The sequence below is a fragment of the Platichthys flesus genome, chromosome 20 (assembly GCF_949316205.1).
Source record: "Platichthys flesus chromosome 20, fPlaFle2.1, whole genome shotgun sequence".
Classification (NCBI taxonomy): Eukaryota; Metazoa; Chordata; class Actinopteri; order Pleuronectiformes; family Pleuronectidae; genus Platichthys; species Platichthys flesus.
Window position 1 is genome coordinate 15,323,213 of NC_084964.1, and position 15,467 is coordinate 15,338,679.

At 45.5% G+C, this 15,467-nt stretch overlaps 2 protein-coding genes across 5 annotated transcripts in view; both read left to right on the plus strand.

Moving 5' to 3' along the window:
• Nucleotides 1-8,326, plus strand: part of dnmbp (dynamin binding protein) — a 37,345-nt gene extending 29,019 nt beyond the window's left edge. For 2 of the 3 annotated variants that reach the window (XM_062413891.1, XM_062413893.1), the window contains 13 exons: nt 707-921; nt 1,405-1,504; nt 1,822-1,969; nt 3,390-3,407; nt 4,148-4,347; nt 4,461-4,591; nt 4,697-4,801; nt 5,121-5,249; nt 5,353-5,688; nt 5,929-6,120; nt 6,204-6,402; nt 6,490-7,172; nt 7,266-8,326. In XM_062413891.1, the coding sequence (XP_062269875.1) occupies nt 707-921; nt 1,405-1,504; nt 1,822-1,969; nt 3,390-3,407; nt 4,148-4,347; nt 4,461-4,591; nt 4,697-4,801; nt 5,121-5,249; nt 5,353-5,688; nt 5,929-6,120; nt 6,204-6,402; nt 6,490-7,172; nt 7,266-7,451 (2,642 nt within the window). In that variant the 3' untranslated portion in view covers nt 7,452-8,326. The remainder of the gene's footprint in view (nt 1-706; nt 922-1,404; nt 1,505-1,821; nt 1,970-3,389; nt 3,408-4,147; nt 4,348-4,460; nt 4,592-4,696; nt 4,802-5,120; nt 5,250-5,352; nt 5,689-5,928; nt 6,121-6,203; nt 6,403-6,489; nt 7,173-7,265) is intronic. The other variant, XM_062413892.1, reaches the window with a different exon arrangement.
• Nucleotides 8,327-9,275: 949 nt separating this feature from the next.
• On the plus strand, nt 9,276-14,714 carry habp2 (hyaluronan binding protein 2). Of its 2 annotated transcripts, XM_062413907.1 has the most exons (13): nt 9,277-9,417; nt 9,514-9,538; nt 9,630-9,725; nt 9,906-10,016; nt 10,666-10,782; nt 10,887-11,003; nt 11,127-11,298; nt 12,347-12,438; nt 12,523-12,784; nt 12,868-13,010; nt 13,099-13,236; nt 13,843-13,988; nt 14,079-14,714. In XM_062413907.1, the coding sequence occupies exons 1-13, from the start codon at nt 9,340-9,342 to the stop codon at nt 14,238-14,240; spliced, it is 1,659 nt and encodes a 552-aa protein (XP_062269891.1). In that variant the 5' UTR covers nt 9,277-9,339; the 3' UTR covers nt 14,241-14,714. The 2 variants fall into 2 exon arrangements, with proteins under 2 accessions (XP_062269892.1, XP_062269891.1); XM_062413908.1 differs by lacking the exons at nt 13,843-13,988; nt 14,079-14,714 and adding an exon at nt 13,462-13,669 and having other exon boundaries at nt 9,276-9,417.
• Nucleotides 14,715-15,467: the final 753 nt, after the last annotated feature.

The following is a 15,467-nucleotide window of genomic DNA, read 5'->3' on the forward strand; positions in this document are numbered from 1 at the left end:
TCAGAAATATACACAACGGTGAATTGTGTGTTTCTACTCTTCCGCTGGTGTTAAAGATGTACAAATACACACAGTAAATGTATAGATACACACACACACACACAGGTCCATCCCTCTCCAGCACCGTTATCCCTCTCTTCCCTATAACTGCCTCTTCTTTTCATGTCTGCCCGGGTCCCCTGAGGGCCTGTATGTCTGACGGCGCTGTCACAGGCCATTGTGCCACACACAAAGGGCCGAGTCCACTCCAGTTTTGGGCCCATTCATAAAAAGCAGCGATGTGTGAAACCGGGCTCTCCCTCCAGTCCTCGGGAGCCCCAGAGATCAGCCCTCTGCGAGTGATAGCAGAGACATTGATCAAAAGCTAGTGAGACAAGACGGAAGAGTAAAAGGCGGACCCGGGTGGGTGGGCAGGAGTATATGTGGTTTCTATGAATGAGGACTTCGGGGGGGGGGGGGAAACGTTTCTCTTTGCTCTCCTACTTTTCAGATTAATAATCCCTTTTGTTCCTCTTTTTTAGCAGCAACACGTTATGTGCCTGTTTCCTGACGATTAATGAGCAAAAATGTATAAATTCATGAGAGGAACTTCATCAAAAAACATGACATCATGTTTGAAACTGGTGTCTCATGGGTCTGGGTGAGAGAGAGGAAGCCGTAAGACCAAGCACTGATCAATAACATTTTCATTTCCCCATCTTTCCAGAGATGACGCTCCTGTCGTCCCAGCCCAAACCTCCGGACTCAACCCCGTCCTCAGATTTGACCCCGAGCGCCGGCACGGACACAGAAGACCCGGAGCTGAGGATGCTGGAGAAGAGGTCGAAGGTCATCGAGGAGCTCCTGCAGACGGAGAAGGATTACATCAAAGACCTGCAGATGTGCGTGAAGGAAATCATCGAGCCGCTGCAGAAGAAGCAGGTAAAAAACAGGTGGAATCGTCGTGCAGCTGGAGATTGGCTGAAACGGAGCAGGGATGCATGTGAAACTCAACTTCAACCTTAAACAGTTTGACCAAGAAACAGAGAAATTGAAAAGGAAAATGTAGAAAGAACAAAATCAGCGTGTTCCAGTCTGATCATACTAAGGAAACGATTACACGAATTTCTGAGACCTAGAAAAACCTACTTATCCAAATCCAGTTATTAGTTCCTGAGCAGTGTGTGAGCGCTTCCATCGGGAGAGGCATTTCTTTGAAATCTGTCATTTCATGGATTTTCAATCCGAGCCCTCTAGTTTGTACAACCATGATTCTTAAACCTGGATTAACGGCTTAATCTTTGTTTGTTTACATGCACAAAGCACAAGCAGGACAATCAAAAATTTACAATTTTCATTCTCTCAGTGTTTTTTGACGTAAGGAGGAACCTGTGTCATCGCTTTTCTCTGTGTCTCTCCCTGAAGTTGAAGAATGTGGACTTTGACGAGCTCTTTGGAAACATCAGCTCGGTGATCGACATGTCAGAGCGGCTGTCTGAAGCTCTGCACGAGACGGACTCTATCGGTGAGCAGCCTGTTTTTTAAAAGACACAGTATCTGGTCTGAGGTTGTTTCTTTACCAATGTTCCAATGAAACAAATCCTATCAGCAGCGTTTTAATCATAAACTGTGACCTGATCAAGTTTTATTGTCTGAGTGAGACTTTGAACACACTCTGAAAACAACCGTTAGAAAAAGAAAAGTGAAAGGTAATGTTTGATGACAAAGATAGTTTTTATTCTCGTGTTTTGCCCCCAAACGATTCAAATACTGATCCCTATCGATCCTACTTTGTTTGTGTTTGGTCGATTCATCTTCTCGTCTGTTCCTCTTTCCTCTCAGGTGATGTGTTTCTGGACTTCAAAGCTGAGCTGGAGGAGGTTTACAAGATCTACTGCCAGAACCACGACGACGCCATCTCTCTGCTCGAGTGCTACGAGAAGGACGAGAACGTCCATCGCCACGTGCTGGAGTGTCTGGAGCGGCTGAGGTGAGTCCCCGAGAGCAGGGAGGGAAGTCTGAAAAGTCTCACTCATAAGTTTAAGCTCTAGATTCTTAGCTTTGACTTGCGTGTTTGACTTTAATAACATGTTTTGCACGTGTGAGACCAAACATGTGCACGTACGTACGCATGGAAACAAATGAGTGGACACTAATATGAAAGTTTTTCATGTAGTTTAATAACCTCCACCAATGTGTTCAACGCCCCCGTCTGTTTTGTTATCAGCATTACACAAAAACAACTGAATGGATTTCCACAATACTTAGATGGGACATGAGCCGAGAAAGAATCCATAACATTTAGATATTTTATATTCATTGATTTTTCACAGAATAATTCATGGATCTTGATGGAAAAGAATCCGACATGTTTAGGGAACTAATATTTGAGCATATATATCTGAAGCAGAAATAAAAATCCAGATATAGTGAGTTTAGATGTTTCAGAATGGGGCTGTTGGGCCCTGGCGGAGGTATTCACTCTATTAAGTGACATTTTAGTTTAAGGCGTTTAGATTTTTTTATTCCAGTTAATGTTTTGTAAAAGTCACAATGTTATTGAGTTCAAGTTTAATCTATGACAAGATTGTTGTTTGTTTCCAAGCAGACTTTGAACTTGAATGTGCTGGCAGGTTTTGAGAGGGAAGTAAAGTCAGAGTAAATCTTTAAACTTATGTGAACAATATTTACACTAAAGATCTTTCATTGTCACGCCTTCCCTCTCCGCGCGCGCCCCCGGCTCACCGGCGTTCTCAGTAATGTAAAACAGGTGAAGAATGTGCCCTGCCTGGTTTCACCTCTAGTTTCGCCACCAGTGACTCAGACCATTGGCTTTACGTGGCTGCGATGCTGTTAAATACAGTCACAGATCCATGTCTGGAGATAAACGCAGGCTTGTCAGACCGGAAGCTTTGGATAAAGGGAGATAATAAGGGCTGTGGTTCCAAGAAGAAATCTGCATAAACGAAAGGCGACGCTGACAAATCCTTGTTGCTTTGGACGTATCTTTTAGAATCCAGATTTTTGTAAATGAACCATTAGGTTGCCGGCCTCATGAGGGACATAAATATCTTCTAAAGTGTGTTTGTTGTTGCAGCCTATTCAGCTTTAGAAAGGTCATGTGTGCTGCCGCCTTCTAGAAACAACATGTTTTACAGCCACTCTCGGCCTTTGTCCAGCTTTTAAGGGAGAATTCTCAAAACAAAGCCCTAACAACCAGCAGTTCCATTGACGTGTTTGTCTCTATTGACCGTGCAAAGCCAAATTCTGGTGGGTTTGGTTGATCACCAAATCATGACCTGTAGATTTTGATTAAATAGGACTTTTTACGAATTGATGAAAGTTACGGCTTATAAAACCTGTTTGTGTTTTATTTTTCTGCCCCTCTCCATTCCTCCTCCTCTCAACAGGGCCATTTATCGAGAGTGGTAAGTCGCCACAACGAATGTCGTCATGGTTTCCGGCATGAGAATCATCTTGACCGCATGACTTTTGCTCACTAACCCCCTGGAAATGACCCGTGTGTGTCTGTGTGTGTGTGTGTTTGTGTGAGAGTGTGTGTGGAAGACTTTTGTGCTCGTCTTTATTTGGCTATTGCGAGGTCCTTCCCTTGATTTGAGAGTGACTCGTAATCTATTGCGTGTGTCTGCATGTGCATGTGTGTGCTGTGATGTAAAGTAACTGTTGATCCTGGGAAACGCATTTAGTGCCATCTGCTGGACTCAAACAGCAACAGCAGTTCACAGCAACAGGTGTAATCAATATTCTCCCAAGAAAACTCATTGTAAAATCCTTTCTCAATATCATTAGATGCTTATTTTCACCTCGTTACTCGAGTTCCATGCATCAAATAAAAATACTCAGGTTTGAAGCTGTGAGAGCTGTTTGTCCACCAGATTGCATTTAAACTAAGCTTAATCAATATTGTTAAGCATATTGTGCCTCCCGTGTTCTCTTGCATTAGTCATCATCGGCATATCTGTGTATGTGATGATGTCACACATCATGGATCATATAATCCACATGATAAAGACGTGTTACATGAACGTGGGAAGAAACTCTGTCTTTTTAGGTGTAGCTGTAAACCTGTGATGGTCTTTCATTCTTCATATACTCTTTGTTTTTTTATTTTCAAACACAATCTACTGTCTCTGACTCTTCTCTTCAGGGGTAAAACGAATTACATCAACCTCGGCTCCTTCCTCATCAAGCCGGTGCAGCGGGTGATGCGTTACCCGCTGCTGCTGATGGAGCTGCTGGGGGCCACGCCGGAGAGCCACCCCGACCGGGCCCAGCTGACTCAGGCCCTGCTGGCCGTCAAGGAGATCAACGTGAACATCAACGAGTACAAACGCAGGAAGGACCTCGGTAAACATCGCTGTCTTTTGAGCTCATTGCATCCCATCGGTGTGAACATGCATCATGCTGTAAATTTGAATCTGGGAGTGTTTTAATGACTTGTCTCCCCCTGGTGTCCACAGTGGTGAAGTACAGGAAAGGGGACGAGGACACGTTCATCGACAAGATCTCGAAGCTGAGCATGCACTCCATCATCAAAAAATCCAACCGAGTCAGCAGCCACCTCAAGCACCTCACAGGCATTTCCCCTCAGGTAGGATAGGGATGTTTTTAAATGAAGTCAAAGGTCACATCAAGGTTAAGGCATGACGCTCTGTTCTCTCTCGGCTTTGACCTCTGACCTCTGTCTTTTTCCCAGATTAAAGACGAAGCGTTCGACGAGGCTGAGAAGAGATTCCGGCTGCAGGAGAGGCTCATCAAGTCTTTCATTCGGGACATTTCTCTGTATCTGCAACACATCAGGGTAGGAACCCTTTACCATGATCTAAAAATCATTTTTGGATCATACTAGAATCTCTAAGGAGAAATACTTCATGTTTTTGTGAATGTCTTTAAATTCCGATTTCAATATTTAGTATTAATTAACCCAGACTTTAATAATCATGTCAACAAAGGCCTGTGGAGAAATACAAAGGTGATTGAGGATATGTTCAGTGTCTGTAATGGACACACATGTTCATTTATATCGATTTTAAGATGGAACACTTGTATTCCAGTTACTGTACTTTATTTTCTTAACGTATTTTTTTCAGATTGTAATTCTGCGAGTTTGTCTTTTACAGGAATCTGCGTCTGTGAAGGTGTTGGCTGCCATCAGTTTCTGTGACATCTACACAGAGCGCAATGCACTGGACCCTGACGGCTTCCAGAGGGCGCACCGCTGCATCAGCGACAAACAGTTCCCGCAATTTGTAAGTCGTCTGTAGATCTCCACCTAGTTTCTGTGAGAGTGCATTGGGAACGACCTCTGATTGCGTCACAATATCTGTCTTCCTCCCGTCCTCTCCCGAGTAGAAGGCGCGCACCGAGGCCTTAGTGGTCAACCCGCTCACCCAGCTGCTCCTCATGTTCACCGGGCCGCACAAGCTCATCCAGAAGCGATTTGACAAGCTGCTGGACTACGACAACTGCAAGGAGCGCGCCGACCGCCTCAAGGAGCGCCGCGTCCAGGAGGAGCTGCAGGTGGCGCGCAACAACTACGAGGCGCTCAACGCCCAGCTTCTCGACGAGCTGCCCAAGTTCCACATGGCCGCAGAGGAGCTGTTCACGGGCTGCGTGAGGGCGTTCGCTCAGGCCCAGAAGGACTTCATGAAGACGACTCTGGGAGAGTTGAAACCCATTCTACAGATCGTGAGTGCGACTGCTTTTCATCTCAAAAGAGAGATACTACTCCCAGCAACTGTTTTGTCCGTGTAACATCAAACCTGTAGTTTCTTGTCAACTTGCAAAGCCTCTCCTTAAAACGTCCCACCATTGTTTAAACTTCGTCCTCGTGTCCCATGGTCGTTTCGCTTTTTTCTCTCTTTGAGGACTATATACATTTATATATAAATTCACAAGTCTCCTGTTCTCCTGTCGCCAAATCTGCAGTTTTCTAACAAGGTGGGCACGGAGGGCAACCTCATTGCACAGTTCCAAGACGAGTACAGCCGGGTTCTCCAGCTTCTGCAGCGCTTCAGCTTCTGTCCACAGAACCTGCCTCCGGCCGCCCCCCCCGCGAAAAAGACCTACGACAAGAAGACGATGGAGAAGCAGACCTCGAAAAAGCAACTGCAGGGACCTGTGAGTTAGACTCCTGCTCCCAACTCGTACTAGAGCAGATGATGCAGGAGTTTCACCGCTAACACGAGTTTTGTCCTTTTCAGCCAAACTACATCATGCAGACCGAGGAGCACCGAGCAGGGCTTCTGGTTCGCTACGGCCCTGAGAAGCTGTTCCAGGCTGAGAGGAACTTTAATGCTGCCCAGGATCTGGATGTGTCCGTACTAGAGGGAGATCTTGTAGGTGTGATCAAGCAGCAGGACCCCATGGGAAGCAACAACCGCTGGCTAATAGATAATGGAGGTTGGTAAAATAAGGCCCGATTTTAAATAATTCAGCCACACATTGTTGGGATAATGGTGCAGTAATATTTGATTCCTTGTTTTGCAGTCACCAAGGGTTTTGTGTACAGCTCCTTCCTCAAACCTTACAACCCACGCAGAAGCCAATCAGACGTCTCCATCGAGAGCCAGTCGTCCAATGAGTCGGGCTACGGCGGCTCCTCCCCCGTCTTCTCCCGCCAGAACAGCAGCAGCACGCTGACCTTTAACCAGGAAGCGGCTACCGTCAGCTTTTCCACATCGCAGCCCCCGGGCCAGTCGTCGCCACACCCGTCTCTGGACTCCGCCTCGTCCCGCAGGAGTCACCCCAGGGACGCACCCGACTCGGCCAGTCTGAGCAACTCCATAAACTCCTCCCCCCGAAATCCCTCGAACCGAAGGGAGTTCACAGACCAAACGCACCGGAACCCCCCGAGTCACAGAGACGCGGAGCCTTCGTACCGGGGCAACCACAGAGACTCGTACGAAGCGAGTAACGCGAGGTCGAGCAGGTACAAGGAGACGTCGGACCTCTCGGAGACCGACTCCTCCACATCGCACAGAAACAATCACTCACAGCGGCACGGTCACACAGACAAATCCTACAGCTCGCACCAGCGGCGAAACGGAGACAGTGGTGGCCAAAAGAAGTCGGGCTACTCCAGAGACGAGTACATCGAGCCGGTGCCGGCACCAGTGGAACCACAGCAACCACTGGAACCAGAGGATGAGGGCGAAATAGACGGTCACCAGGTGAGACTGAGACTACTGAGATGTATGGTTTGATTATGATAAGACATGAAAAAAAAAGTCAAGATAACATTGTTTTTCCTTAATTTCCCCCAGATTTACTACGCCATCTACTCATTCAGCGCCCGCTGTGCCAACGAACTGAGCATCTCGGCCAATCAGAGGCTACGGATCCTGGAGTTCAAGGACTTGAACGGCAACGGCGAGTGGTGGCTGGGCGAGGCGGGAGGCCGACAGGGCTACGTGCCTTCCAACTACATCCGCAAATCTGAATACACATGAACAGAGAGGTTGTTATCGCGTGGACGATAATGGAGACAGCACTTGGAGCCACTCTGAGAGCCGACAGAACAAAAGCGACGAACAAGCATTTGGTTTATTTTCGATCTGTTGTCATGGACTTTGATAGTGAGAAGGACTGACTTGCTGCTGACTCGGCTCCTGAGAGTTAGCATTATATGCCTAATATTTATATATAATGTTTTTTTTTTTATTTACTGGAACCTGCCCCATTGTATTCCAGTGAAAGAAAAACCTGTGAATTGCACCAGATTTAGTTTTTTGCCATATCCTCTGCAGCTGATGACAATGAACTGTATGTGTGGGCGAGCAGACTTTTTCGTTAGCGTATTTGGGAGATTTGCAATGGAAATATGAAGGTTTTGGGTTCAGGCTGCTTCTTGTGAACAAACAATGAAGTGATATGCACACAGACTGACCTGAACACTGTGTTAAAGACTTTTCTTCTTCATGCGGTTCATTACTGTTCAACAAAGCCGAGGCACTTAATGATGATTATCCCCTGGATGCCAGTTTGAAGTGTCTGTGGAGTGTTGCATGGAATTATCATTCGGACAATTTGAATCAAGACCAAGGACGAAGTTAATGCTCACGAAATACTGTTTACAAGTTTTCCCCTCCGGCTTTTTCAATACACGTTAAACCCGGTTGACACTGTGTAAACAGTTGATGACCCTGTTTTGACCTGTGAGAGGAGGTTAACGACCAGGGAGAGAGATTTCTCCACATGCTCCCCGTTATATCCTCCATAGGGCTGTACAGTGAAAATATGATATTGCACCCGCTGTAAAGTGATCACTGTTTGAATAAAAAAAACCAGCTCAGCTGACAAATACTGCCGACGTCTGGGAGAAGTTTTTCTTCACTTGTTTTTCTTCTGCTAATCAAAGATTCACTCATCTTCAGTTTTCTACCACAGAGGGCGACCTGAGGAGAAGAGAACGGTCATCATTTGTGAAGTTGCAGGTTCCATTTTGAAATAATGCATATTTTAATAAAATAAGATGTTTATATTGAGTGTGATGTTGCATATTCCTATTCATTATCTAAAATCCTTTAAAGGTTGAGAAGAGACTGGAGCCAATCACATTCACATCTGCAGGGAATTGAGAGTCTCCAGTTAACCTGACCTCAATCTACATGTCTTTGGACTGTGGGAAGAAGCTGCAGTGAAACCTACACGAACATGGGGACAACATGCTTCACCCAGAAAGACCACAAGGGGGACTGTGATTAACCAGGACCATACAGGGTTTTCTTTTATTTTAACGTGAATTTAAATTAAAAAAGATGTGCAAAGGAATATTTAAACGATTTTAAAGTGTTCTTAACTTTAACAATGAAAAGGGATATTTCAGCTTTGCACCATGTACATAAAGAATTATGTTTTTTATGTATAATTGCAAAGAACGACAATTTCATAAATATTGCAAACTGTAAAATCAGTTTCGGTGGCAGACTATCTGCTGCTCGCTTTCGTAAATCTGGTGCATGTTGAGAAACTGGGGTCACTGGGTCATGTTTGCAAAAAAACAACAACCTGAAGACAGATTAGAGAACTTCTAGAAAACCTGCTTGTAGGGCACGACAACCTGACAACAGTGTAAAGTAGCATTAACAGATTTATTTCATTTTTCACCGTGATACTTCCCCACAGTTAATCGGAGCTACGGACGTTACTTTTTTCATCGACCTCGACGGAAGCAAAGGTCACTGGTAATAGAAGACAAAGAAGTGAGTGACGTGTAACTTCTGCCAAATCAATGCAGGGAGAAATGATTTACAGGTGGGAGGAGAGTGTCAGGGTCTTCATTTTTAAGGGGTTTTTATCTAAAGTCTCCGAACCAGAGAGACTCACTCTGGTCCCATCATGACTGCGCTCCACATCAACACAGTCTGCTTGATAACCTCGCTGTGGGCGCTCGCTGCGTTCGGACGGGAACTCTTCGTAAGTATGACTGTGGCGTGAGACCTGAGCCTTGACTCAGATTTAAGAAGGGGGTCGGGTTGAGAGACCATTGATAAATGTTTGATTTATTCGCAGGTGATCTCGGAGACAGGCGACACTGGTAATGAAGACCCTCTCAACTTTACTCAGGTTGCAGTAAAACAAGGCTTCGACTGTGTTTAACGTTTGAACGTCTCCCCTCTTCCTCACAGATTATGGATATTACTACGATTATGCCACTGAGAGTCCAGCAGGAGATCTCGATTTGACAGATTATGACTGGTTGTACGACCTCCTGGATGTCTCAGGTAAATTTCAAACGGCAACAGCGAGGGTTTGGGGTCTTAAGACGTATTGATCAACAACACCCCCCCTCCCATAAGTCAATCGCCCTTTGCTCCTGATTGATTTTGCTGAATCGTACTATTGATCGGTGGAACCAAACACGGGGCAACCAAGCATTGACGTGTAATTCTGCCTCCATTCAGACGAGTGTGATCCAAACCCGTGTCTGAACAGAGGCGCCTGTGAACACAAGGCTACCGGGGGCTTCATGTGCTCGTGCCCTGAGCCCTACACAGGGAAGAAGTGTCAGCAAGGTATCGGACTGTCTGTCATTGTCCGTCCTTCTTCTTTATTGGCTTTTGTGATGGAAAGTAATTCAGTATGTTGTGTATTTACTGGACTACTGTACTTAATTAAAATTAAGATTTCATAATGACAAACATGATAAGCTTATACAAAAAAACAAAATTTAACAAGAATTTATGAAGCAGAACTTTCATTGTTGTCTTTCTGGGCTCTGAGATAGATAAGTCGGTGGTTCGATCCCCGGCTCATCTAGGACACTTTCAGGTCAGAGTATTCAGAAATTTATGACATTTCTTAAATTTATGGCCAACTTCAGGCAAAGTCTGAGATTTTGTTCTAAAACAGAAGCATTAGGTCTTCTGGAGGATTTTAATTTTGTACAACAAGAGTAAAACGATATGTCTCATTGTTTGTTTTATCAACTTTTACTCCAGACCAGGCATATTGCTGTATGAGGAAGATTTTTAAATTCACACATTACTTGCATTAAGCCCCAGTGGTAAATAACACTGAGTGGGACAACACACGTTGTGGCTCTAACAAACAAAGGCCGGATGTTATTTAAATCCGGCCTTTGAACATAGCCTGTTTCTGATGACTTCAATTGAAATCAAATTAAACCAGAATTAAATGAATGTTCCTTGTGTTTCTTTTAAGTCAAAGACGTTTGCAGGAATGTGAAATGTGGCCACGGCAGCTGCGTCCTCACGTCCACAGCTCCCTTCTTCGAGTGCAAGTGCAAACCTCCATTCCAACCACCCAGCTGCACGAAAGGTCTGTTTTAAACAGTTCTACTGAATTATCGGATATTAGGGATCTCTGACTGCCTCAGTATTTGTTGCAATGCGCTTGTCGGAGACATTGATCTGTGTTCACAGCTGCTCCCTGCAGACCCAGTCCCTGTCAGAACGGAGGCTCCTGCATGAAGGGCCCCAAACGTTCCTCCTTCCAATGTTCCTGTCCTAACGGATACACTGGCCGATTCTGCGAAGTGGGTAAATATAATTCCCTCACTGTCCAAACACAGAAAACCACACGTAAAACCAAACTCCTTCATCCTCTATATAAGAACCCAGAGTTTACTGGTGCAGAGCGATTCAAAGTCAGTGTGCCTCCAGGTCCAAATGACTGTTACCAAGAGGACGGAGAGTTTTACCGCGGCAAGGTGAGTGTCACTGCGGAGGGGGAGGAGTGTCTAGACTGGAACTCCTACTTCATCGCGCAGAGCGGGGGGGATCCCTTCCAAGAGTACGCAGGCTTCGATGGAATCGGGCCACACAACTACTGCAGGTGAGGGGTCGTCCTGTGTCCACACTGCACACATAATGCTTGTTTGGGTCCAGACCAAACTTTCTTTTTTTTTTGCTGATGCACTTTGGATCAGTTAACGTCTTTCCTTGGATTTTTTTTCATAAAGTCATGGTATGGGCATCAGATATCAAGTTCAGCAGGTTCCCCATGAACTGAATGGATGCACAGTAACTCCACTCATGTCGGGTTACTGTGAAATCAGGAGCTGCTTTATAAATATTAGGAAATCTTTGTAACTTTACAAAGATTTCCTAATTTACAGAATAAGTTATCAGCGTTTGAAATGCTTTGATTTAAATGACTTCCCAGTTAAAGGGTGCAAGATTTGGTTTGGTTCATCCATCAATCTCCATTCGTCCATCCGTTGATCCATCCGTCCACCTTTCCGTCTATCCGTCCATCCAGCTGTCCTTTCGTCCAACTTTCCATCCATCCATCCCTCCAACCGTCCATCCGTCCATCCATCCATCCATCCATCCATCCATCCCCTTGTCTTACCATCCATCCATCCGCACATCCATCCACTCGTCCATCCATCCATCCACCTGTCTTACCATCCATCCATCCGTCCATCCCTCCACCCATCCATTCGTCCATCCATCCATCCACCTGTCCGTCCATCCATTCATTCATCCAATCTTCCACCTTTCCGTCCTTCCGTCCATCCGTCCATCCGCCTGTCCTTTCGTCCAACTTTCCATCCATCCCTCCAACCGTCCATCCATCCACCCGTCAATCCATCCATCCACCTCTCTTTCCATCCGTCCATCTCTCCACACATCAATTCATCCATCCATCCACCTGTCCGTCCATCCATCCATTCATCCAATCTTCCACCTTTCCGTCAGACCGACCAGAAAGACCTCTTTCCGAACAGGAGTTCTAGCACATCATTGTCTTGCTGTGAGGCAACATTGCCGACCACTGCACCGTCCCTGATTGCCATATTTTGTTACATTGGAAGCGTTCATTTGAAATATAGTGGAGCTTGTTTAAATCCCAGTATTGAAATCCTTCTTTCTTCAAGGAACCCTGATGGAGATGATCAGCCCTGGTGCTTCATTAACAAAGATGGCAAACTGAAGTGGAACCACTGTAACGTCAGGAAATGTTCTGCAGGTGAAACACACTAACACACACACACACACACACACACACTTCTTTAACCGCTCTCATTTGATACATTTATATTTTCCCTCTCAGTTCCAGCTACCATACCAACCACCCACGAAACAGATCCGACTCCAGTCCAACCCACCGTCCCTCCGGCCCAGTTCTCCAAGTGTGGAAGGCCTCAGTCCGGCCGCTCGTCCAGGATCTTCGGAGGGAGGAAGTCTCTTCCTGGGGCTCATCCATGGCAGGTTTCCCTGCAGACCAGAACCAAAGGCTCCTCCGAACCTTTCGGGCACATCTGCGGCGGCATCCTCCTCGAGTCCTGCTGGGTCCTCACTGCTGCACACTGCATGTAAGCTCCACCATCTGAGGTATGTTGGTACATGATATAGAGCCGTACACACTGTGGTAAATGAACTGTGTTTGTTTGTCCAGTCAAAGTGGAGTGGAAATGCAGGTGGTGCTGGGAGGAGTGGACATAGAGAAGGATGAGGTATATGATCAGGTCATTCCTGTGGTGAAGGCCATTATGCACGAGGAATACAGGACGACCCCCTTTGCTCTTTATAATGATGTTGGTGAGGTGTTTTTGTTATTCCACATGACGGCTGATTCTGTACTCTGGTAGATTTAATGCCAATAACGATGTGTGTGTCTCCTGTGCAGCCATGCTTCAGCTGAGAGTCACAGACTCACCGTACTGTGCCAAAGAAACACGCTTTGTGAAGACGGCCTGTCTGGCAAACCATCCCTTCAGCAGTGGGACGGAGTGTGTGATCTCAGGATGGGGTGCAACCGAAACACGTGAGCATCATTTCAACTGGAGCAATCCTCTATAGGCTGCATGTGATCCGTTAATGGGGTCAGAGTTTACACTTAGGTAACTAAGTATTCAGCCAGATTAAATTTAAATACACCTGAGTTCACAGGAAGCTGCTGGATGTGCAGAATTAGTTGTTTGAAGAGGAATAATAGAAAGTTACAGCCGAGTTAGGAGATTAAACCAAAAATCTTTTGAACCTTTGGCAGCTCGTGGAATTTCATCCAATTCCCCTTTGCCCATATCACGCATTTACATCGGGAAACAGGGTAATGTATTTTGACTTATTCATTTCAAAACGTGCTTATTAAATAACTGTCATGAGTTCATTTTTTAAAACGTCAGACAACAAATTACTGCTTAGAATATGAGTCAATTAGAGCCTCGACTTCCACAAGATTGAAAGAAATGTCTAAGTAACAACTGTCCATTAACACGCTGAAGTGTTGTTATTAATAAAGTCTGTTAACTTAGATTTACACAACTGACACAAATAAAAACATATGGAAAATGTCTTGCCCTGCATGCATTTTAAAAATCATGTGACTGAATGCATCGATTTGATAACGTCACATCCTCATGTGTTTCAGAGAAGAACGGTACCAACCAGCTGCTGGACGCTCGTGTTCTCCTGATCTCCCAGGACAAATGTAAAGCCCCCCACGTGTACGGGGACTCTCTGGACGACAGTATGTTCTGTGCAGGCAACATGAAAGGAGGCGTCGACTCCTGCCAGGTCTGTGCACGTGACACGACTGTTGTGATTTAAAAAACGAGGGGAAATCAGAAAGTCTAGTGTTAGAGCGTCCTGTCTGTCTCGCTGCAGGGCGACTCCGGGGGCCCTCTGGTGTGCGAGAGGAACGGGACGCACTACGTCGTCGGCGTGGTGAGCTGGGGCGACGGCTGCGGCAAGAAGCACAAGCCCGGTGTCTACAGCAACGTGGGCCATTTCACCGACTGGATCGCTCGTCATTTACTCTCCCAATGAGAATGAACCAGCGTGCTTCTGCTGCCTCCTGTACAGATGGAATCTAACCACCACAACGATGACTCTCCCTCCAGTACCTCATCAATACACAAATCATGTATACCTCACTGTGGTAAAGTCACATTTCAGTCACAAAACACACATGTTTTAAATATTTCCCCAGGGCTCCAACGTCATTAGATAAAATTATAAAGAGGGCAAATGCAAACGTGGTGAATGACCCTGTGACGCCTGCAGGTGAATGCCGAGGGAGTGAGGGTTAATCTGCGAACTGGGAGGATGACAGTTCAAAATACTTATTGTCATACCCTGGGATTTCAGTAATTAATGGTTGGTTTTGTGAGATTTCAGTTTAATGCCAAGGATGAAATATGCAAGTTTATTTGTATGTTTTTGACGTTTTTTAACAAACAGCAGAAACGGTGCTATGGCAATTTTAGGTGGTCGTCAGTAATAAAGAGTGAATCAAACAAACAGTTTCTGTCTTTATTACGAAGCTTCGGACACAAGTCAAACGGAGAGCAAGGCTGTCTGCTTGAGAGTGCAAAGAGCCTCTCAAGAACTGGCAGTTAAGAAGCCCCCCCACCAACCGAGTTCCGCAAAACAGTAGCAGGAACTTCACAAAGACGCATGTACAGCCCACGTGGGGCAGGCAGATTATCAGATCAGCACAGTACAGGCACGGCAATAGACTGCTTATCTTTAGACACAGCAACGAAAAAGGATGCTATGTCTAGACAAAGTCTCTGTTAGGCTTTCTCAGAGCAAGGACCCAATCGCAGACCAAGATGCAAAAAATGACAAGAGATAAAAACGGAAAATCCAATTCAATAATTTGGCAAAACAGAGTTCCAAAAAGCCAAAAACAAAAATTGCAGTATCCTGGCATTGCTTCTTCACGGTCAAAAAATGATACAATCCGACAGGGGACAACAAAAAGACTGGGCTTAAATAGAAGGGCGATCAAAGACAAGACACAGGTGAACAAATCAGGCAAACACTCAGGGTGACGATAGGGAACAGGTGAGGGAGAAAAGAGCGGGAAGCAGTAGAGGGCGGAGTCTCAGGACAATAACAGAACACACATGGCCTGACAACATAAACACAACAGTAGCATAACAGTAGAATTTTCCATTACAACGGTCTTGTAGCATAGTGATGATCAGCAAGATAAACAAAAGGTGCCCCCGCTGTTTTATCAATCAATAAATCTGATGCTGATAGGTC

Bases quoted from the DNA above. Each gene is read 5' to 3' on its own strand.
- habp2 (XM_062413907.1), top strand. From the start codon at position 9,340: ATGACTGCGCTCCACATCAACACAGTCTGCTTGATAACCTCGCTGTGG. The intron at 12,439-12,522 runs GTGAAACACACT...TTTCCCTCTCAG, and splicing joins CGTCAGGAAATGTTCTGCAG to TTCCAGCTACCATACCAACC. The intron at 13,989-14,078 runs GTCTGTGCACGT...GTCTCGCTGCAG, and splicing joins GAGGCGTCGACTCCTGCCAG to GGCGACTCCGGGGGCCCTCT.